The sequence below is a fragment of the Lontra canadensis genome, unplaced genomic scaffold, assembly GCF_010015895.1.
Source record: "Lontra canadensis isolate GAN:19392208 unplaced genomic scaffold, GSC_riverotter_1.0 scaffold9, whole genome shotgun sequence".
Lineage (NCBI taxonomy): Eukaryota > Metazoa > Chordata > Mammalia > Carnivora > Mustelidae > Lontra > Lontra canadensis.
In genome coordinates this window covers 27,997,938-28,021,367 of record NW_022631003.1, presented here as the reverse complement: position 1 = coordinate 28,021,367, position 23,430 = coordinate 27,997,938, and the positions used below count along the sequence as shown (strand labels likewise).

Below are 23,430 nucleotides of genomic sequence, written 5' to 3'. Positions count from 1 at the left end.
GAACACTTTATATACCTAAATAGGAATAATTTAGATCTGACCAAAATATCAGAATTATTATGAGGCTATAGTGTTTCTAAAATTAGGTCTTTCTTCTGGCCCTCTCATTAAAGTAACAAGAATTGGGCCTGGCTGTTGTGGGGACATAACTCTCTCTTGCCCGAGAGAGTTGTTAAGGCAACTCAAGGCACTTGATACTTAAGCTGTTCAATTTTAGTTAAAAGATTCACTTAACAACAAAATAGAGACACATTCTTCACATCAGTATTATTCAGAAGTTATGGTAGTTCTTGCTTACAAATTATTGTTAAGCAGACCAGCTGAAGGTAGTTTTAGGTATTAGTGAGTAAACGTGAGCTGGAGACCAGTGGTTCCCAAAAAAATGGATGTGCAGATTCACCTAGGAAGCCTATTACCAATACAGATGACTAGATAACACCCCTGGAAATTCTGATCTGACAGGTCTAAGGTGATATCCAGAAACAGAAGTGATCAAGGGCTTCTGATGCAGCCACCCAGAGACCTGCCCCTGAGAACTGCTGAACAAGACCAGTGGCTTTTCAAAAAAATTTAACTTGTCAAATGAAAGCTTCGTGTAGAACCTAACAGCTAAAACAAGATAAAATGGAACATTTAAAGCAATCAGTGGGGTGAGGGACCCAACTCAACAAATGCATTTTGAAAGCTGAGCCACACCTTATCAAACTAAATATAAACCACTGTAAACAAATGGTATTTACTCAGAAGTTTTTGGACAGGAAGGCAACAACTGTTGAGCCATCTGGTCAAAATATTTAACCTGTCAGAGCTGTTACCGTTAATAAAATTGCCATAAGGTTTTCAGACGGATCATGAGAGTTTGTTTGGTTTTCTTTCTTTCTTTTTTTTTTTTTAAGTAATAAGCAGAAAAGCAGCAAACCTCAAACTTACTAATGATGGAAATGCAATGTGGCATCAGGGATCTCAAAGATCTGGTCCCTCAGGTTAACTCATATGTATGGAGGGAGGTGGGAGATTAGCTAACCATGGGTTAATCAAAATGAGTAACTTTCTTTAGACCCTTTACAAGCTGCTATACCAAGTGACTTAGGGAGCTCAACGGCAAAGAAAGATTCCCAAACAAAGAACCTCTGTATTCTTCAGACTTGCTTTTTCCCTACTAGAATCAGCTAGCCTTTTCTTTTCTAACAGATATCTTCTTCCCCATGGTTGTTAGGTAACCTTTCGAGGACTAGTTGTACTTAATCTAAAAAACTAGATGACCCTAGAACATTATTTTTAATAATTTAGTAAAGTATATTAGAAATCAGTAAGTCTAGGGGCGCCTGGGTGGCTCAGTGGGTTAAAGCCTCTGCCTTCAGCTCAGGTCATGATCCCAGGATGCTGGGATCGAGCCCCGCATCAGGCTCTCTGCTCAGCAGGGAGCCTGCTTCCCCTTCCCTCTCTGCCTGCCTCTCTGCCTACTTGTGATCTCTGTCGAATACATAAATAAAAAATCTAAAAAAAGAAAAAAGAAATCAGCAAGTCTAATCATTCTTACCCAACCAAGAGTTTCTTCCCTGAATAGCCAAAAAAAGATTACTTTAGAGAAGTTACCTGTAACGGCTCTTGAAGAAAATCACTTTGACTGGATAGATTTTGTTCTGTAGATGCTGCGAAGAGTGAAATCAACAGTAAACAACTGAGAAGAAAAGTTTATGCAATCAACTGAGTGGAAACTAAAGTTATCACTTTACCAAAAAAGCACTGATGGAAGAACCAGATCCCAAATTCACCATGAATCTTCTATTAGAGCTTTAAAAAGTCAGAGGATCAGTGATAAACAGAATACTAGTCCCTTCTATAATATATAATGATGCTTTAAGGTTAGAGGGGCAAAAGCGGCATTCCAAGTCTCCCAAAAGAACTATTACTCTAAAAAATAACTAGTAATAGTAATCTGGAAGATAAAATCTGAGCTATCATGAATAGTAATCAATTACTTACAGTCAAGCTCCAAGTTTCAAAATAAGTCTTAGCTGAGTCATAGGTCTTTCCAGAATTTTTTCTCTTTGATCATGTATATTAATATAATTTTTAATTATACCGTTTTGGTTTAGTTTCTTCTTGTTAATGTCCATCACTATTGTTAATTACTCTCTACTCTCCTTACTTCACCCATGAATTACTATACCAATCTTCTAGTTGGTATCTTCTCCTCACTACAAACTGTACTATGGCTTTAATTACCTCATTCCTCCCCTGAGATAAATGAGTGTAGAGCAAGAAGTCTAAAGTTTGTACAACAGATCAGATTCAATTCTAAGCTGCATCATTAGTTATTGTGTTAATCAGTGTACCAAATGTGAGGTAATTTCACTCATAATAAGGACTGAAAAGTTTCCACACTAGATTTACGGAGTGGAAAGGACTCCAGTCACTTCAAAAAAACATATATTGCAAAAACAACCATTGCACATCTCCATTCAAACATCTGGAGACTTTCCCTAAAATGCAAACAGAGGGACACCTGGGTTCCAGAGTCCTGGAATCAAGTCCCGCATCAGGCTCCTTGATCAGCAGGGAGCCTGCTTCCCCCTCTGCCTCCCTCTCCCCCCTGTTCATGTTCTCTCTCTCTTACAAATAAATACATCTTTAAAAAAAAAAAAAAAGTATTCTAAAAAGTAAATAAATAAAATGAAATGTAAACAGATCAGATGAGTATACTAATGTCTTAATGGTAATTTACCCTTACATAACTGATGACATATAGATACACTTAGAATAAATTAGCAAACAGACATAGTCTAACACTTATAAAATTATTTGTAAAAGAAAACAACTATTAAACCTATGCATGTTTATTCTGAGTATTAAGGATGAGTACATACCTACGGGGCTACCTGGAGTAGTTGAAGGCGGCTGTGACGATGGAATTGCACTTGAAGGTTTGTCAAAATCCAGAATAGATTCCTAAAGACAAGATTTTAAAGCATAACTAGAAACAATTATTCATTTAAAAGCTTATACCAAGGGGCGCCTGGGTGGCTCAGTGGGTTAAAGCCTCTGCCCTCAGCTCGGGTCATGATCCCAGGGTCTTGGGATCAAGCCCCGAATCGGGCTCTCTACTTAGCTGGGAGCCTGCTTCCTCCTCTCTTTCTCTCTCTGCCTGCTTGTGACCTCTGTCTGCCAAATAAATTTAAAAAAAAAAAAAAAAAAAAAAGCTAATACCATTAAATTATTCATGATGTCATCCATAGCTATTAGCTATAAAGAATCTAGCTAGTAACTATCACAAAATGGTAATAACTTAGTCTTCATTAAGAGGAAAAAGAGAGTTAAAATCTAAAGTAACTGTCAAACCTTAAAATTATGTCAAGTAATTCTAAGGCTTACCTTGTGGGGGGCGGGGGGGGGGGGGGGTAAACCCTCACTATCAAATAAATAAATAAAATCTTTAAAAAAAAAAAAACAAAAAAACCAAACAAAAAAAACCCCCACTTGACTTGAGTTCTTAAACATAAGCATTAATCCTATAACCTCACTTTTATTATGTCCAACCAATGAGGGTTTAATTATCTTATCTCAACCTCTAAACTAGCTCATGTGGTTATTAAACCTTTCCTAATGAGAAACCATTCTCTTCTCCCATCTGCCTATCTTGGTTCTCCTAGAAAGGTTTCCAACATTTTGAATACTTAAGCTACACTTGTAGTAATCACTTTAGTTTTTTCCTTTATCTTCACATAACCTAAGTAAGTAAGGAATTCTCTCATTTTACAAGTAGAGGGTTACAGGCTAAATACTTTGCCACAGATTTTACAACTAGTAAATAGCGGAACTGAGATTAAACACAGGTCTACCTCCAGAATTCAGGATCTTTTTACTACACAAAAATATCTTATTTGTCTACTTCTTCCCTCAGTAATTACCATACTATCCTGAAATTCTGTAAGACTCAGTACAACACAATTTAGCACCTAACTACTGCCATAGCACTACCATCTTCTACAACTGGAATAACAACTTCTTGAAGGCGATAAATGTCTTAGGATTTTCTACACACAACAGCACCTTCCAGATACCAAGCAGAGTAGGTCCTCACAGTCTGAGTGGAAATTACCAATGATCTACAGCAGAAATTATTTAAGCACTTATACTTTTTAAATGTTTAATTCATTACTCACAACAAATTTAGGAATAAGAACTCGTTTTTCAAAAGACACTGAAACAGTGAAGTAGCCTTCCTGAACTGTTTAAGCTAGGAAGCAGCAGAGCCAGGATTCACCCATATTCTGAACACCAAAATCTATGCTTTTAACAATTTCATTGTAATGCTTGAGATCAGAAACTAGTAGCCCCAGGAATATCATTCAAGATTCATTTAAGAATGACTCATACTTGCATAAAGTTACAAGTTCCTTGAATCTGGGTCATCAGATCCTGCAGTTTTTCTTTCCTCAATACTGGATCCTTTGGAAGGGTCGAGGAAGAACCTACAGGCTGATGCATAGGCTTAGGCACCTACAAAATAAATCCATAATGTGTAAGAGTGAAATTCACATCCAACATACTAATTCAGTAAACTCAGCTAGCTATTGCTGCATCTTAATGAAATCAAGACACATAGCAAAATCCATTTATCGGATTTATCTTAGATGAAGAATTTCCACATAAATGCATTTTCTAAATAATTTAACCCAACTTTAAACACTTTTTCCTCTTCAGAACACCTTTAATGGCAATATTTCTAAAACACCCTTTTTTTAAAGGGAAGACCGAAAATAACAGAACTTCCTTGCCAAAATTTTTTCATTGTAGATAATCAGCTTATGTCCTTTTAAGATGCCACTAAGAAGACATATAACTGATTCTTTCCCAGAGGAAAAAATTACTACCTTGTTAAATATACACCCCATTGTTAAACATCTGATTTCAGAAACATTAAGGTGTAAAAATATATACATATACATCCTAAAATTGAGGAAATACGCTATTACATTTTGTTACCAAGTAAATATACTTTGGGGGGCTACTTATGTTTATAAAAAGGCTAGTCTTTACACTAAATCACTTACAATGCTGTATACCCTGAATTAGACCTAATGCTTATATAGTTAACTTCTTACAGCTGCCAGTGTGCCTCCCCCTACCAGACCAGCTCTTCACCTTCTAATTCACCAGGAAGTCACACAGCTAAGCCTGTCCAAATCGTCATAAGAGTTAAGAGACCCTAAGTGAAGAGATCCTCTTAGGAGGAAAGTACAAGCTTTAGTGATTCATTTCACATTATCTATCTAGTCTCTTAACTTGGAACTCTATTTTTCCCTTGACTGTACTTATTCATGTTCTAGACAGCTGAGATTGCAAGACAGAGAGACAGTATACTGTACAGAAAAGTGTCCTCTCAGTCACTGAAAGGCCCTGCAACTTCAATATAATGCCATCTGTACCATTAAAAGCAAATTAAATGAGTTTCGGCCTTTCCAGCAAAGCACTGATTTTAAACATTATTCAACAAATAGCATAATATTCAGGTATGGTAAAGGCTCAGCACTGTAATACCTAATGGAATTTTAAATTAGGGTTTTTATTTTAATTTTTTTAAAGATTTTATTTATTTATTTGACAGAGAGAGAGAGAGAGATCACAAGTAGGCGGAGAGGCAGGCAGAGAGAGGGGGAAAACGGGCTCCCCGCTGAGCACAGAGCCCAATGCAGGGCTCAATTCCAGGACCCTGAAATCATGACCTGAGCCAAAGGCAGAGGCTTAATCCTCTGAGCCACCCAGGCGCCCCTATATTAGGTTTTTTATAACAGCTTTACTAAAATACTAAATTGGTTACTAAAATAAGTTTCTCAAAATAGTTATCATATCACAATTACTGTTGTGTGATATCTAGTTAATGAAACAAGACTATCAATCTTCTACAGGGTCAGAAACAAATTAAAATTGATACTAGCATTTGAAGAAAAGGAAGAAAGGCAAGCAAAAGGAGACAACACTAAAATTCTCTTGCCATAAGGTAGGGACAATTTATTTATAAAATTCAATGCTTTGATTTCTCCACATAAATGTTTTTCCTACTGTTAGAGGACCAAAGATTTATCAGAAAGCCTCTGGGTAAAACGACATGGAAGTGCAGGGAACATTATGAGAAAGAGACCAGAGACACAAAACACTGGGAAGATGAGAAGTTCATATTTCTTAGCAAGAAAGCTTGAAACAACTTTACATTTCAATAGGAGTAAAGACCTTGTAACTTAATAAACTAAATAGCAGTGCATCCAAGGATTATTCATTATAAGTCTTACCTTCCTGAAATGGGTTATTTATCATTAATAGAATAAGGTCTTATATTTGAACTAAATCTCATACTCCAAAATCTAGTTACAGAATACTAAAATCTATAGTTTCCATCTCCAGAAAATTCTCATTTCAAAACAGAAACAAAACTAATTCAGATCCTACCCCACCTTCTGGAATATCTGCAACCACAAAACCACCAAAGAATACAGACTAATCTGAATGATTACAAATGAGTGAAAGAGAAACAAGAAAATACAGAAAAGTTTAACTTCTGTCAGAAGAAGTCATCTGTGTGCCAGGAGGAAGATAATGAGTGAAATATAGTATTAAAAAAAAAAAAAAAAAAAAGCCCCTCATCCTAGGACATGTTTTTATTTTTCTGACTTGTTTGTATTATGATCTTGTCCAAACCATCCACTATTTTTATGTCATACCATGTCATTAAAATTATGGCATTAAACAGTATGTTCTAACTGTGGAAATTTCATCTCAGGTTAGGCTCAAAACACAAACTAGGTCTACTTCCAATTTTCTAGGGAAAACAAACTACGCATTAAAGAATTAAGTGAAATAATTTATATATTTAACATGGGTCTCATAGATTTTTTTTAAGAGGACTAAAAAAGTATTACAAGTTTTTATTTATGCCTACATTGACCAAAGCAGACTGATGAGAACAAACTCACATCTTTGGGTTCTGTATTAAACTTCCTGGGCAGGAGCTGGTCATTTGGTATGAGGCTTGCTGAAGCTACCCCCCAGGACTTTGGAGAAATCTGTGATTGCGGTGTTAAGGGGTGTTTTTGACTCTCAACATTGTTTTCCCAGGATTTTGGAGTCTCTGGCTGCCTTGAATCCTGGTCTTCACACACGGTAGTGGTCCATGACTTGGTGACGTCCTGGTCATTCTGCACAGAAGGTGTCCAAGACTTTGGAGATTGCTTCTTTGGATCCTGTTCTTTCTGCAGCTGAACTGGCCAAGGCTTTGGTGTCTCCTGCTTCTTCTGTTCTTCTTGAATATATCCTGTTTTGGATTTAGGAGCTTCTTGCTTCCATTGGCTAGGAGCTGGCTTGGGTTTGGAGACATCCTGCTTCTTCTGCTCTTCCTGCAGAGTGGACCTGAGTTTTGGATCTTGTTTCCTCTGTTCTAAGGAAACTGCAGGCTTTGATACCTCCTGGTGCTTAACAGAAGGCTCCCAGGATTTGAAGGATTCCTGTTTCTTTTCCTGACCATCTGGTTCAGTAAGCATATCCCAACATTTGGGGAGATTTGGTTTTCTAGCATAATCTGCTTCCCAGGATTGCTCTTCATCTTGTTTGCTTGAATAATCTACTTCTGTCATGTAGTGTCTGTTAAGAAACTAGCAGAGAAAAAAACGTGCTTGAGTCACAAAATTTGTAAAAGACCTTGAGGGGAACACTGAATTCTGTTAGTATTCCTATGTCCATTGGTCTGAGTCACTATGCTAATGGGAAATTTCCGTCCCTATCATACTTGAAAAGACCATCCTACTTTTTTGTCCATTCCTTTTCTCTCAATTAACAGAAATACCACCTTCAGTACTTCAAAAGTAGCAATCTGTACCTGACTCACCTAAAACTAGTAAGAACTATACATCACAGTGCCAAGTTTGCTTGATTCAGGCTCTTTTACCAAGGTTGTTCTGCCTCTGCCAACCTTAGACCACTCTACCCACCGGACTCCCTAAAATGTTAAGGCAGAGGATAGTTCAATTATACACATTTACACTATTTAACCTTAAGTGTTACGTTTCCTGAATTACCAGCCTTTTATTTCTATTACATCTCAATTGTACTTTGACTCTGACTCTTCCATTCTTTTCAGCTTCCAAAAATTTTAATGTCACTTCAGAAAGAGAACAAATATTCAATTACCAATGTGAGTAAATTCTGACAAATGCAAAATCCTACCCATCTTTAAATTCTAACACAAGGGCCAAGCACAGCAGCTAACACTTGAGCAGTTATTGTGCACCAGGCCAAATTCTAAGCAATTTAGAACTGAACTCCTTTAATCCTCGCAGTAACATGAGGCAGGCATTATCAGTATCCTCATTGTACATATGAGGACAACAGACACAGCTGGGCTTAACATCGTACCCAAAGTCACTAAGCTAAGTAAACTGCAAGCTGGTATTCAAGCTTAAGAAACCTAGTGTCAGAGCCTCAGCTCCTAAACACACTATACAAAAGTCTCAAAAACCAAAATCAGCAAATTACCTTTCAGAAACTTACCTCCTGGGGTTGTATCTCTGGCTGTGCAAGTTCCATAAGAGACTCTGGAAAGATAATACTCCCTTGAGTACTAAATAAACCAAATGTTTTTAGGCTGATTACAACTATAGTCATTCAAGTGACATATTTCAGAAGAGTAAGAGGAAAAGGATAGTACAATGAAATATATTCACAGCAGGAGTAATCCCCACTCTTGCTTGTTGGTCAAAAGCATGTGGTCTGAAGCTAGCTGAAGCTAGTAACTCTCCTTAAAGGCCACTTTTCTAAAGTCAAGTTCCAGCTATAAACTGATTTTTGATTGAAAGTAAGACTATAAAAAAAGAAAGAAAGGAAGAAAGGAAGAAAGGAAGAAAGAAAGGAAGAAAGGAAGAAAGGAAGAAAGGAAGGAAGAAAGAAAGAAAGAAAGAAAGGAAGGAAGGAAGGAAATAAGGCTATCATTTCTTATGCACAAATACAACTCCTTTCAAGATGAGACTATAGCTCCAAGCCATGGGGTAAAAATTAGGCATCTCAGCTTGAAATACAGGCCTTAAAAGGCCTCTTATAGGCCCTTAAAGGCCTCCTAAAAGCCAGTTTAAGGATAGAAGGTGGTAAGGGAATAGAGACACTAAAGCATCAGACTTAGTGTTAAGAACTAAGAGAAAATAAACATGAGAAATAACGTGAACCATGCTAGTAGAGGCTACTGGAAACCTGCCCTGGACTACCTACACAGAATTGGAATTTTCTAAATAAATTGAGTCCCAACAAACAAGAACAAAAGTGACACTGATTCAAAGTATCTCTTCCCCCCAGAAAAGTGGAATTTTGAAAAGTTTATCCCCTTTACTGACTTTGGCACTATTTTTCCAAATATGTTAACTTTATTTCTGTTCTCATTCTACTACCATTCTGGATTCTACTATGAGCATTTTACACAATTTTAAATTGAATTATCTTACTAACAGTTTAATAAAAAAGTCCATTCAAATTCCATAAAGGCCTCATTTGAACAGTATATTCTCTTATAACAAAGAATAACCTTATGTTTCTGCTAAGGTTCAATCTGTAAATATGATAATAAAGCCTACAGACATATTCTAAACCTAAGTTTATCCTGCTGTAAGTAGGTATTTCCATGCATATAGAAATTGACAAATCAAAATAAGGCAATCTTTTCACAATGATTTGACTCATTTTGTGTTAAGTATTAAAAATGCAACCACTTTAAAGAATTTCTGAGATCACAACAAACCTGACTCTTTGACAGATTCAGTTTTCAATAACTGTTTTTTCTTCTCTGATTTTATTAGCATTTCTTCCTCCAATGATACTTCTTTTTCCTTAGCATTTTTTGGGACTGGGATACTCTCAAAATAGCCTGAGTTCAGCAATTTAGACAGCAGATCTTTCATGTGTTTGTCTAAGAAAGAGGATTAAGACTTAGTTATCACATAACCTAACAGTTCATGAAAATTATTTGGACAGAAATCCTAATATAATTTTATCCTAGTTACAGTATGCCATAATATCCTACATTGGGGGAATTCAAAGAACTGGTCAGTACCATGAAGAGTAAATACGCAGTACATCTTTGTTTTATGCTGAACCAAAATAAATTTTAAAGATCAGAATTTCAAAGTTCAGCAAGTCACTTAAGTTTCTCTGGGCCTCCATTTCCACCATTTGAAATGGGTTCAGTCATTTTAAGTGTACAGTTTTAACAGATACAACATAGAACGTTACTCCCACCAGAACCAGGATATAAAACATTTTCATCAATTCAAAAGTTCCCTCATGCCCCTTTTATATCAATCCCCTCCACCCACACCCTGGGGAACCACAGACCTGCTATCATTCTAGTTATATCCTTTCTAGAATTCCATATAAATGGAATCATACACTATGTACTCATTTTTTGGTCTGGCTTCTTTCACTCAGCATAATTATGGAGATTCACATCCATGTTGTTGCATGTATCAACATTTCATTCCTTTATTACTGAGCACATTCTACTGTATGGACATACCACATTTTGTTTATCAATTATCAACTGATGTACATCTAGGCTGTATTCAGTCTGGCCCTATCATTAATAAAGCTGATACGAACATTCATGTACAAGTACTTATGTGAATGTACGTTTACAATTCTCTTGGGTACTAGGAGTGTAATTGCTTGGTCACATAGTAAGCATTTTATAAGAAACCACCAAACTATGTCCCCCAAAGTTATTCATATCATTTTGCATTGTAACCAAGAAAAAAACTTCTATGATTTAAACTTGGAAGGACTTGACTCAGCTCAGGTCATGATCCCAGCTGGAATGGAGCCTAGCATAGGGCTCTCTGCACAGCAGGAAGCCAGTTTCTCCCTCCCCACTCTCCCTGCTTGTGTTCCCTCTCTCTCTGTCTGTCAAATAAATAAAATCTTTAAAAAAACAAACAAACAAACCAACCTATGTACTTCATGTCTATTTGTACTTGGTCATTTGGCCAAAGTCTATTCGGAAGTCAAAAGGACTCTCTCTCTAGATCATTTCCAGATCGATAGACAACAATGTTTCAATATACCATGTACCCATACCATTCATATTTTCTTAGATCTGGTAGATAAGCCTTACCATTAACAATGTGTGGATTTAAGATTCCTAAATAGAAAAGGTACTACCATGCAGAGAACTGAACCCCAAAATGGTTAAGCCAGTATGAGTCCTTAGCTCTTGTTCCCAAATCATAGTGACTTGCCACTTCAAAGCTCTACTTAGATTCCATTCTAGTGAGTGTAATTACACAATAGCTGCTTTTAAGAGAACTAAACAGAGATCATTCTCCAAATGAAGGAAGTATTGTCTGACATGTAAATTCTAATGGATTGACAGTTTCAGCCCTCAATATCAAAACAAACAACAAAACAGCCCTAAACTTCGAAACAAAGTCTAGTATTTACTGCATAAGTCCAGAGAAGAGAAAACTCACATGTCGTTCCTACCACTGCTTTCTCACTACCTTCCAAAAGGTCCCAAAAGTACAAGGATGACTGCTCCATCTGGTCTTCAACACTGACAAGGAAAAACAGCAGAAGCACAAAGTAGCTTTAAAGATACAAACATACATACATATATATATATGTATGTATGTATATATGTGTATATATATGTATATATGTATATATATGTATATACATATACATATCTGTCAAATAAAATCTTAAAAAAAAAATAAAGACACCATATATACATACATATATATGGAGCAATACAATTTATACAGTATAGCTCATCAACAGTCAAGATATTCAATGTTAATTTTGTCTTTTTACTCTCTCAAAATGAAAAAGTTTAAATTTTATAGAAGATGACTAAATACCCAGTGAGGGATTTCAGATGTAAACATTTTCCCTTAAAACAAAATATTTTACCAAATAGAACTATTAAGGAATAGACAAAGCAGAGTTTAAGGCTGTCAGTGCAGTGTCATTAATTATCAACCATACATCCTAGATGAAAGAACAGTGGAATGGCAATACTAAGAGCTACATTTGACTTTAAAGACAGCAGTTTAGGGGTGCCTTGGTGGCTCAGTGGGTTAAAGCCTCTGTTTTGGGCTCCGGTCATGATCTCAGGGTCCTAGGATAGAGCCCTGCATCAGGCTCTCTGCTCAGCAGGGAGCCTGCTTCCCCCTCTCCATACTTGTGGTCTCTGTCAAATAAGTAAATAAAATCTTAAAAAAAAAAAAAAAAAAAGACAGCAGTTTATTTTCCAAATTATATTTCACTTACACATATTAAAGTAAGCCACACTCCCTAAATCCATTAAAGTGAAGAGAAGAAAACAACCAAATAAAGATGATAGACTAGACGATCAGAATGGAAATAAAAATATATATATATGGCTATATATAGGTTAAAATTAAGTTTTATTGAGTTTTTTTCCCCCGATACAGGACTGATTTCCAAAAACAACTGAAATCTGACTGTGCTTTCGCATGGCCAAGAGACACGACACGGAAAGGACCTGTATCTAACAAAGCAGAAGCACAGAGATCTATTCATTAGCTGATTTCCTCCATCAAACCAAAAACAGCAAATGGATAACTATAGAAGGAAAAATTGGGTAGCCTCAATTTGCTGACTTTGTCTCTTAAATTATCAGATTTGTTGCTCACAGCAACAAATTTTTTTTTTATTCACAGCATAAGACAACCACCAAATAATTCTCACTTTGAAAGTTTAATGATACTGGCCAAGTTAAATTCCATTTACCTCCACTTAAGTACAGCAGTAGTAAGAAGGCAGACTCTCAGGTAATACAAGAGCCGAGATAATTACAAAAAAAAAAAAAAAAAAACTTTAAGTATAACACATAATCAGTCTTATAATTAATACTTGTACAGAGGCAAACTTGTATCATTTTTTAAATCAAAGTTACAATTGAAAAAGCATGTTAGTGAGATCATTCAAACTGACTTTCCTTCTAGCCTATCAATATCAACCCTGTCACAGTCTGGCCTGGCCAATGTTTCCCAGGGTAAATGAAATGAATATTTTCTTAATTTCTCTCTTTCGATCTCTCTATACATATATACTATAATACAAATGTAATTATCTGTACGCATATATATATATATATAAATACTATAAATATAAAAAATTTGAAAATAGGCTAAAATATTGTATGTTTTCTTTTAGGAAAATATTTTCATTAGCTTACCTCAGACTTTCATTTCTTTCAGGGCAGGTCAGTTTTGAAAATTTAATGAGGTAGTCAAGTTCTTTTAAAGGCAAATACACTGCACCATTCAAGCCCCCTTTGAAATCCTTCTGTACATGTTCCTGTGTCAGGTTCTGTAATACATACTGAACTTGAAGTATAGTACGAAGTTTTTTCTTCTCAGCCTCAAGCTTTAGCATGTGCTCCCTTCTCTGGGCCTTCTTCTGAGCTTTAAGTAGCTGTTAAAACAAATGCTCATTAAAGTTGACAACTCTCTACCACCCCATATTAGCAGTTCACAGTCCACAAAAGTCTAATTCCAAAGGGTTGAGATCAGATGATAAATGTCATACACACACACACACACACACACACACACATACACACAGTGAAACTGACAGGTTCATTTAACCCCTTTCCTTTTCAGTTGAGGAAGGGACAGAGTATTAAGGTGGTATGCCTCAGGTAACCAGAGCTGAGAATGTCCAAACACCTCCAAACTCCAGGTTGTATTTAGTACCTCTGACACCACCATGATAAGAAACAAAGTACTTATCACTGATACGCACAATAATCCCAAAATTTAACTTTTCCCTATTTATGTATATCGAACCTTTTATAGGCCTAGGATTTTAAGAAAATGCTTTGGTTTTCAATTCCTTATGCTTTGGCTAGTTACCTTCAGATTGTTGAAGATTGACCATTTCAGTTGAAATATTTTCCTAGAATGAGAAATTTAAAAACACCCAAAACTTGAAAACCAAACAGAAATAAAATGTCTTACAAGCTCAACGCTAAAACATCCACACCAAATAGTTTTTAGGTTAAACTGAGGTATTTTCATAATAGTTCATCAGTCTGGATGGAGCTGTATTTTTCATTATTTAGCTAACCAAACATATACGGTCAGTTAGCAGATCATAAATTTTCCATCAAATATGTACGCAGACTGAGCAGCACTGAGTCTATACTCTAAAGCTCAGAACCATAATCCCTTAAAGTCTGATATAACACATGGGCCCCAGAAGTCACTTCCCATTTATAAACTACCAATTAATAAAAAGTATCATCTATTTCCAGTAAGAAACCTAGAAAGTCTTTTCTCCCCATTTGTTCCTCTAATTGTAGTATTTCCATCATACTGGATATTTTTCCAAGTTATGAAGATTAAGAGAACAAACAAAAATCTAAAAGAACATTTTGCCTATATGCAGATTAAAGTACTTTGATATATCATCATATTTAAAACTCTACAGAAGACATGTTCATAAATCCTAACAGATTAAGATGGGAGGAAACATCCAGGGAAAGATTCATTATGGCATTATTAATTCCTTTCTAGGGGGTATGAAAGTCACTTAATAAATTTAACTTGTGCTACTACCAAGGACAAGAGACAGTAAGTGAAGGTAAAATTCTGAGAATGAGAAATGGACTGGTTGGGGTTATGTGGGCTAGGATATTTTCAGGATGGCAAAGGCTCAGAAACGCTTTTTCCAAGACCTCAATGTGGACTTAACCCAATAACATTTACCACAACTACAGGATTCCCAATTTCTGCTTGAGAGGAGGAAAGAGAATAGAGGTGGCAATTCTAGTTCTCCAAGACAGTGGGATTCTTCTGGGACAATTTCATGATGGTACAAGGAAAAGCAACTGACACAGAGGGCATCTTCAAGTTTATATCCTATGATTACCTCAGAACTCTTCTTAGCCATTCCCTAGGCTGTAGTAAATGTTTTTACAGGCTCAGGATACCCTGAACTTACCCTATCAAAGTACCTATTACATTAAATGGTTACCTTTTATTTAGATGTATCTCCATTACATTTCAGATCTGTGATGACAGGGACTATATCTCTGTTGTTTACCAATATGTATCAATAGTGCACAGAAGAGAGCCTGACAGATGACAGGACCTCAAATATTTATTGAATCAATCAAGTGCCAAGAAAGTATGTTGTTTCCTACACCATAATCAGTAAACTATGGACAACAGACTATTTCTCCTTATTTCTATAGAAACTAAGAAATCAGGATACATTTTCTTCTCTTCTTTCAGCTGAGGACTGATTTGCAAAGAAGGAAGAGGACATGAAATAAACCACTATAAACATATCATATGGAATAATAAAATTTATCTTCTGATTCCTCTTAGAATGATAAATCTCCACCAATGGACAGAGCTCATGTCATGAAGACAGATACAGCTGGGAAGAAAAGAAAGGCTTCCAAATTTAGTTTGAAGGGATAGAAAATGTTATACACTGCAAAACTGACTCCCCTAAAAAGAGATAGGACAAAAGAAAAACTCTAGTAAAAGGAAAGTCCAAAAATTACTATGCTGGAAGGTAACTGGCAAGCAGCTTTAAGGCATGTTCCAATGTACTTTAACACCTCACCTAAAGTGAAAGTAAACCCACAGTATAAATGAGAAAAAAAAAATAACCTAATGGTTATCAATATAATATGGTGAACTGGTAACTACCTCTAGACAAGAGCAGTGGAAGAACATGTATATAGAAAGATACTATATCCTAATATAAAGAACACGGTACTTAGGAGCAAAAAATAGGGCCCTATACTCACTCTATCATTAACTGGCAATATGATTTTTTCCTTTTGTTCTAAGCATCACATTTCTTATCTATAAAATGGCACTATAATGTATCTATTTCCTAGGTTGCTAAAAAAATCAAGTGAACTTACATTAAGTACCTGGTAAATGGGAAGTGTTTTTAAAAAATTTTAAATCTAAAAATTTAAAAAACCACCATACTTTGAAAAAATAAACACCTAAATAAAAAACTAAAATTATCAAATAACTTCAAGTAAAGAGAGGTAATAGAAAATTTTAAGTATTACAAAAGTAAACTTCCAAACATCCAACCAGAGGAAAGAGATCAAATATTTACTTATAGTGAAGTGGGTCAAAACTAAATAAACCTAACATGGGAGGGGTAATCATACATGTATAAGAAAAAACTTGATTTAAAAGTAGTATCTAGGGGCGCCTGAGTGGCTCAGTGGGTTAAAACCTCTGCCTTTGGCTCAGGTCATGGTCTCAGGGTCCTGGGATCAAGTCCCACATCGGGCTCTCTGCTCAGCGGGGAGCCTGCTTCTCTATCAATCTGTCTAATCTCTATCAAATAAATAAATAAAAATCTTTAAAAAAATAAAAATAAAAATAAAAGTAGTATCTAAAATAGCCTACAAATATTTAAGTAACTGTGGAATTCACAGAAAGTACTAAAATAAAGTGATAAATGAGTAAACCTGAATTAAAATACACTATGGTTGGCACCATTGTATCACCTTAGACTTTTTTAAATTTATTTTTTATTTTTTTATCTTTTTTTTTTTTAAAGATTTTATTTGAGAGAGAGAGAATGAGATCGAGAGAGAGAGCACGAGAATGGGAGGGTCAAAAGGAGAAGCAGACTCCCTGCTGAACAGAGAGCCTGATGCGGGACTGGATCCCAGGACTCCAGGATCATGACCTGAGCCAAAGGCAGTCACTTAATCAAGTGAGCCATGTAGGCGCCCATTAGACTTTTTTTTAAACTAGGGTCCTCCCCCAATGTGGGGCTTGAACTCACCACCCTATGATCAAGTCAGAGGCTCTTTTCAACTGAGCCACCTATGTGCCCCAAACTTAAACTTGCATTAACAGAATTATCCAGAAAACAGAACGTAATGGCTCTGTATCCGGCTACTTCACATTTACACACTACCTTCTGAAAGTTAAGTCAAACTTCCAGAGAAAGCAAGGATATTACAAGGATTGAGATGGTAGATGTCTTCAGCCTAGAAATTATTATGTTAGCTTTTTTTATTTTGGAGGTTTTTTGATGCCAGAGGATAAAAAAGAGAATTTTAGTTCACCACACAAGAAGAAAATATCCAGGGGCACCCAGGTGGCTCTGTCAGTTAAGCATCTGACTTCCGCTCAGGTCATGACCTCAGGGTCCTGGGATCCAGCCCTGCATTAAGCTCTGCACTCTTCCAGGAATCTGCTTATTTCTCTCCCTGCTCGTATTGTCTCTCTCTCTCAAAATAAATACAATAGCCTACAAATATTTAAGTAACTGTGGAATTCAGAGGAAGTACTATCTTAGGAAGTATGCTCCCCACCCCAGAAATGAATTTACAAAAAAGAATTTCCTTAATTGTGAAAACATGATCTCTAAAGGGCCTTTTAATACAATTCTAAAGCAGCTTAGAATAGTTCATTAATGAATGCTTAAGTTTTCATATTAATTACTTCATATTAATTACTAACTAAATCCGTCAGAGATAAAAATTTCAACTGCCAACACAAAGAATATAACAAGCTATGAAACCAGACTCAACTCTAACAACAATCACAAATCTTCCTGGTAATAAATATCATGGTCTCAAGAAAAAGTTTACCAATTGTGTTTCCTAATATGTTAAATAATGCTAAACTTATAAGCCTATGCTACATAAATTTATAAACCTATATTCTAAAATCTCTTCCATAGAACTGACTGGGTGGCTCAGTTGGCTAACTCCTGACTTCAGCTCAGGTCATGATCTCAAGCCTGTTTATATTATCTCTCTTCCTCTGCCCCTCCCTCTCCCTCTTACCTTTCTAAAAAATAAATGAATAAAAATTAAAAAGTACTGCTTAAAAAAAATAAATAAAATCTTGCTCATAAATGTATTCATTAAATAGCTGTTATTACCCTTCTCAATGGCTGCCATAACACCACAGTGAATACACATTTAGAGAATACTTTATTCATGGTATCTCATATTCAGATACCATTTGTGTTTTCTTGAGATTCCAGAAATCTGGAAACAGTAATTCTTCATTAGCTATTGTCAATCCCAATAAAATATCAGCAGGAATTAGATGGATGATAACTGAACATCATTAATGGACACTAATATTTTCCTCAAGATCAATAAAGTGGTTTCAGAAAAAGCAAAGAAAACATACTCACATCTTGGCTCAGTCCAGAAAAGGTTTTCTGAAGTTCCTTGGCAAATTCTAAGTTATGTAGTACTTCTTCATATTTTTCTACAGCTTCCTACCAAATAGGATAAGAAAACATCAATTCTGTTAACTTCTAAGTACCAATATGTCAGAATCTAAGTGTTCCTATAAAAATAATAGAGAAGACTTAAAACTTTATGAACTAGCCATTTACTATACATACTCAAAAAGCAGGAAGGAGATAGAGCATTTAATAGAAGTTATATAAAGTTAAATTTAAAAATTCAGTTTTTAGGGGTGCCTAATGTGGCTCCATCAGTTAAGTGTCTGACTCTTGGTTTTGGCTTAGGTCATGGCCTCAGGGTTGTCAGACTGAGCCCCTGCTTGAGATTCTCTCTCCCTCTCTGCCCCTCACCCCCTCCGAATAAAGAATCTAAAAATTAAATATAAAAATTCAATTTTTAAAAAGATTTTATCCATTTATTTGACACAGAGAGAGAAAGCACAAGCAGGTGGAACATGCAGAGGGACAGGGAGAAACAGGTTCCCTGCTGAGCAGAGATCGTTGACATGGGGCTTGACCCTAGGACCCTGGAATCACAACCTGAGCCAAAGGCAGAAGCTTAACTGACCGAGCTACCCAGGTGCCCTAAAAATCCAATTTTTATACTAGAAATCTGAGCTATAACAACAGAGCTGAAGCTGAGTTCCTATCTATAAGGTATAAAGTCACAGAGACCTGTTGTTCTTAGGAGCAATAAGCCAACAGAATTCCTGTCAATATTGATTCACTACTCAAATACAGTACACAAGAAGCATTAGTGAGGATCACACAGATGAATAAGCAACTTCAAAAAATCGGAGGCGCCTGGGTGGCTCAGTCAGTTGATCATCCAATTCTCAGTTTTGGCTCAGGTCATGATTTCATGGGTCATGGGATTAAGCCCCATGTTGGGCTCCATGCTCTGCAGGGAATCTGCTTGAAGATTCTCTTCCTCTACCCGTTGCCAAATGCAGGCACTCTCCCTCTCAAATAGTTTCCCAAGGAAAAAAAAAGAAATTTATACTATGGTAGAAAAGATTTGTAAACAATTACCTGTAACAGACAAAACTAAGTACTGTAACAGAAATATTGTAAATTTAAGGGTTTTTTTAAGACCTCATAGATGAACAAAAAAAGATTTCACTGGTGAACAAAGTTGGTAATTAGAAAAAGTGTAGATTTTTTAACGGGACTTTAACTGAAATCTATATGGAAGAACAATAATATGAAACAGAAGAGATAGGGAAATTGTCTAGCCACATAAAAGATATTTTAAGGGCGCCTGGGTGGCTCAGTCATTAAGTGTCTGGCTTTGGCTCAGGTCATGGTCCCAGGGTCCTGGGACTGAGTTCCACATTGGGCTCCCTGCTCAGCAGGAAGCCTTCTCCCCCTCTCCTCCCCTACTTGTGTTCCCTCTCTCGCAGTGTCTCTGTCAAATAAATAAATAAAATCTTTTAAAAAAAAATTTTTAAGTCTTCATAAATACAGTATTCCACTTATAGCTATCTACCCAAAGAAATGAAAACATTTGTCCACATAAAGACTTACATGCAAATTTGTATAGCAGCATATTCCTGATGGCCCCAAATAAAAACAATCCAAATATCCAGCAACTGGTAAACGGATAAACAAAATGTGGTATGACCATTCAAAGGAACACTCGTCAGCAATAAGAAGAAACTAATTACTGATACATGCTATACCAAAGGTGAACCTCAAAAACAATGCTAAGTCAAAGAAACCATGTGGGAAAGACTATCTTATAGAAAGATCCAGAAAAGAAACTTAGAGTTAGAAAGCATGTAAGGACACAAAAAGGAACTTGGAGGGTTACAAAAGTGTTTGAAAACTGGACTGTCATGAAGTTGCATACTCTACAAATTTACTAGAAATCATTCACATACACAATTAAAATGGGTTAATTTTATGTACGTGATACTTCAAAAACCTGTTTTAACATAGTCTGATAATACTAAATCTTTTAAGATTTTATTTATTTATTTGACAGAGAGAGGGAGCATGAGCAGAGGGGAGGAACAAGGGGAGAGGGAGAAGCAGACTTCCCACTGAGCAGGGAGCCCCCGCCCCCCACCCCAGGGCTCCATCCCAGGGCCCCATCCCAGGGCCCTGGGATCATGACCCAAGCCAAACGCAGATGCTTAACCAAATGAATCACCCAGGTGCCCTGATCTTTACAAAGATACAGAACAGTAAGAACTCCTATGATACTACCAGTATTAGCATAAATTAGTAAGATCATTTTGGAAGAATATGGCATTTTTATGTTATGAAGTTAACTACGGGCATACCCTGCAGTCCATGATAGGTATATAACCTGAAAAAACCTTGCCCTTGTGTCTCAGTAACAAGTGTTAAGATTGCTCAAAGTAGAAGATGGTCTACTTACAAAAGTACTACTGAGTAAAGCAATTTAATTACTTTCATCAATATAAAAATCCTAAACTTAATGAATGAAAAAGGCAAACTGCAGAACATATAATAAGGTAACATTTATTAAAAGATACAAGAGGGTGCCTGGGTGGCTCAGTCATTAGGCGTCTGCCTTCCACTCAGGTCATGTCCCAAGGTCCTGGGATCGAGTCCCACATCAGGCTCCTTACTCAGCGGGAAGCCCGCTTCTCCCTCTCCCACTCCCCCTGCTCGTGTCCCCTCTCTCGCTGTCTCTGTGTCAAGTAAATCAACTCTTTAAAAAATAAATAAGTAAATAAAAGATAGAAGAGAGCAATTCTGACAGATTTCAGGGCAACAAACAAGTGCTATTAAAATAAACCAAGGAGGGGTGCCTGGGTGGTTCAGTGGGTTAAGCCTCTGCCTTTGACTCAGGTCATGATCTCAGGGTCCTGGGATTGAGCCCCGCATCCAGCTCTTTGCTCAGCGGGGAGCCTGCTTCTCTCTCTCTGCCTACTTGTGATCTTTCTCTGTCAAATAAATAAATAAAATCTTTAAAAATAAATAAATAAACCAAGGAAATGGTGGTAGAGAGTTTAGAGTCAGGCTACAGCAAAGATAAAGGACTGGAAGGAGCCTCAGTGGTGCTGGTAACGTACTGCTGGAGTTGAGTGGTGGATTCTGATGCCTGCTTTATGGTGCAATATAACCTACATGCAGCACTTTGTTGGGATCATGTTTCATAATAAAAACAATGAAGAAGCGTTTCAACTACTGAGCCAAGAATGCACAGACAACACAATCAGTATACATCCCTCAGAGGTATGTTAAAACCAAAAGGGAATACACTCCCCGCACCCACCCCCCGCCGCAATATTTATCCCAAATGGTATTAACTTTGATTCAAGAAAAGAAGCATCACATAAAACTATCTCAACTTTCCATTATCCAATGTGGATCCATCCTTTCTTCCTCCCTTTCCTTGTTTACTGGAGGAGATATCCTTCTACCTGTGCCCTGGATCCTTTTCACTTATGCTTTCATAAGAAATCTTACTCGGTGATTCCCATTTAAAAATCTTTGAGTTTTTCCCTCTCAGCTGATGCTTAAACCAGCATTTTAAAAAGTTCAAGTCTCCCAGCTTAAATTAGAAAAATAAAAAGTGCCTTTTTGGCAACCACCTCCTTCCAGTCCCAGAAAAATTTCAAAAATGTCTACACAGTCCATTTCCTCTTCAGCCCTAATCAACCTGGACTCTGTTTCCACCATTCTACCAGAATTGTCTTGGCCGAAATCAGCAATGCCAATACCACCTTTCAAACCCCACTCATCTTTTATAGCTCTCGTTTTGTTGGTTTACTTCTCAGAAGACTTCAAGATGAAGGCATCCTCTGGCTTTACAAACATCTGTTTTTAATAACACTACACTTCCATTCTTCTCCCATTTCTCCAGCTATTTACCAGTAATTTTTCTATTACCTTCTCTCACCTGTTTTTAGCATTTATGAAATAAACAGGACCTACATCAGAGAGATGTTGGGCAACTCAAATGATTTCATAATTTATAAATCACTCAAAATGATGCCTGACCCCTAAGGTAAGTTCACTAGAAATATTTTTAGCTTTTATTATTCAAACATCAAGTATCAATAATCCTAGGCTCTTTTCCTTTCTATATTCCCACCCAAGACAGTCTCATCTTTCCTCATGGTTTTAATTAGCAGCTATACAGATGACAAATCTGTAGACTAAACTCTGTGCTCCAGGGCACCTGGGTGGCTCAGTTGTTAAGTGTCTGCCTTCGGCTCAGGTCATGAGCCCAGGGTCCTGGGGATCCAGCCCTGCTCACCGGGAAGCCTGCTTTTCCCTCTCCCACTCCCCCTGCTTGAGTTCCCTCTCTCACAGTGTCTCTGTCATAAATAAATAAAATCTTAAAAAAAAAAAAATCCTCTGTGCTTCAGACCTGTATCTTAAACATCAACCCTTAATGTTTCACAGGCACATTAAAATCAACCGTCCAAAATTGAGCTCTTTATCCTAGCCTCCCAGTGTTTCTAGGCCAGTGTTCTTCTCCCCCAGTGTTTCCAGGCTCAACAAATGGTTTTTGCCATCCACCCAAGTGTTCAAGCCAGAAACCCGGAAACCATTCTTGGCTCTTCCCTCTACTCCTGCATCCTGTCACCAAGCTATGTTAATTCTACCTCTCAAATCCAGCTACTTTACTCAAACCCCTCTGCTGCTGCCTTGGTACCAGCAAGATACCTATAGCCTCAGACCCAGACTATAGTCAACCTTTATCTGGTCTCTTTACACCCACACTTACCAACTCTAAACCATTACTCATGCTACAAAGTTATTTTCTTTAATTATAAATCTGTAGTCCTGCTCTGCTTAAAACCTATCCATATCATTTCTGATAGCCTTAAGAAAAAGCACAGTCTTTAAATGGCGAACAAAGATGTGCATGTGGCTTCCCCCCTCTAACTACATTACTCTATCCATATCGCCTTTCTTTCCAGCTTCCTAGAAAGGCTCTTTGTAAGAACATTCTCTTCCTACTCAGGCCCTCAACACACGCTGACGTCCGCCTAGCCTGCTCTTCCTCCTTTCCCATTTTAATTTGCTAAGTCCTATTCACTTTTTAGGTATTAACTAAAGCACTTCTTGCTCAAGGAAGCTGTCCTCAATTCTCCAAACTAGGTTAGATTCCTCATTATAATCCATTATCACTCGGTACTTCACCCTAACATCCATCACATTTGAATTTACTTATTCCCCACC

At 36.8% G+C, this 23,430-nt stretch overlaps 1 protein-coding gene across 16 annotated transcripts in view; it reads right to left on the bottom strand.

Annotated features, from left to right (window-relative positions):
* The window catches only part of CAPRIN2 (caprin family member 2), a 47,646-nt gene that overhangs the window by 13,760 nt on the left and 10,456 nt on the right, over positions 1–23,430 (bottom strand). For 15 of the 16 annotated variants that reach the window (XM_032855149.1, XM_032855151.1, XM_032855150.1 and 12 more), the window contains exons 4-12: positions 18,205–18,291; positions 13,235–13,473; positions 11,502–11,584; positions 9,779–9,946; positions 8,545–8,588; positions 6,975–7,649; positions 4,381–4,503; positions 2,871–2,952; positions 1,597–1,652 (exon numbers count right to left, since the gene is read on the bottom strand). In XM_032855149.1, the coding sequence (XP_032711040.1) occupies positions 1,597–1,652; positions 2,871–2,952; positions 4,381–4,503; positions 6,975–7,649; positions 8,545–8,588; positions 9,779–9,946; positions 11,502–11,584; positions 13,235–13,473; positions 18,205–18,291 (1,557 nt within the window). The remainder of the gene's footprint in view (positions 1–1,596; positions 1,653–2,870; positions 2,953–4,380; positions 4,504–6,974; positions 7,650–8,544; positions 8,589–9,778; positions 9,947–11,501; positions 11,585–13,234; positions 13,474–18,204; positions 18,292–23,430) is intronic. The other variant, XM_032855145.1, reaches the window with a different exon arrangement.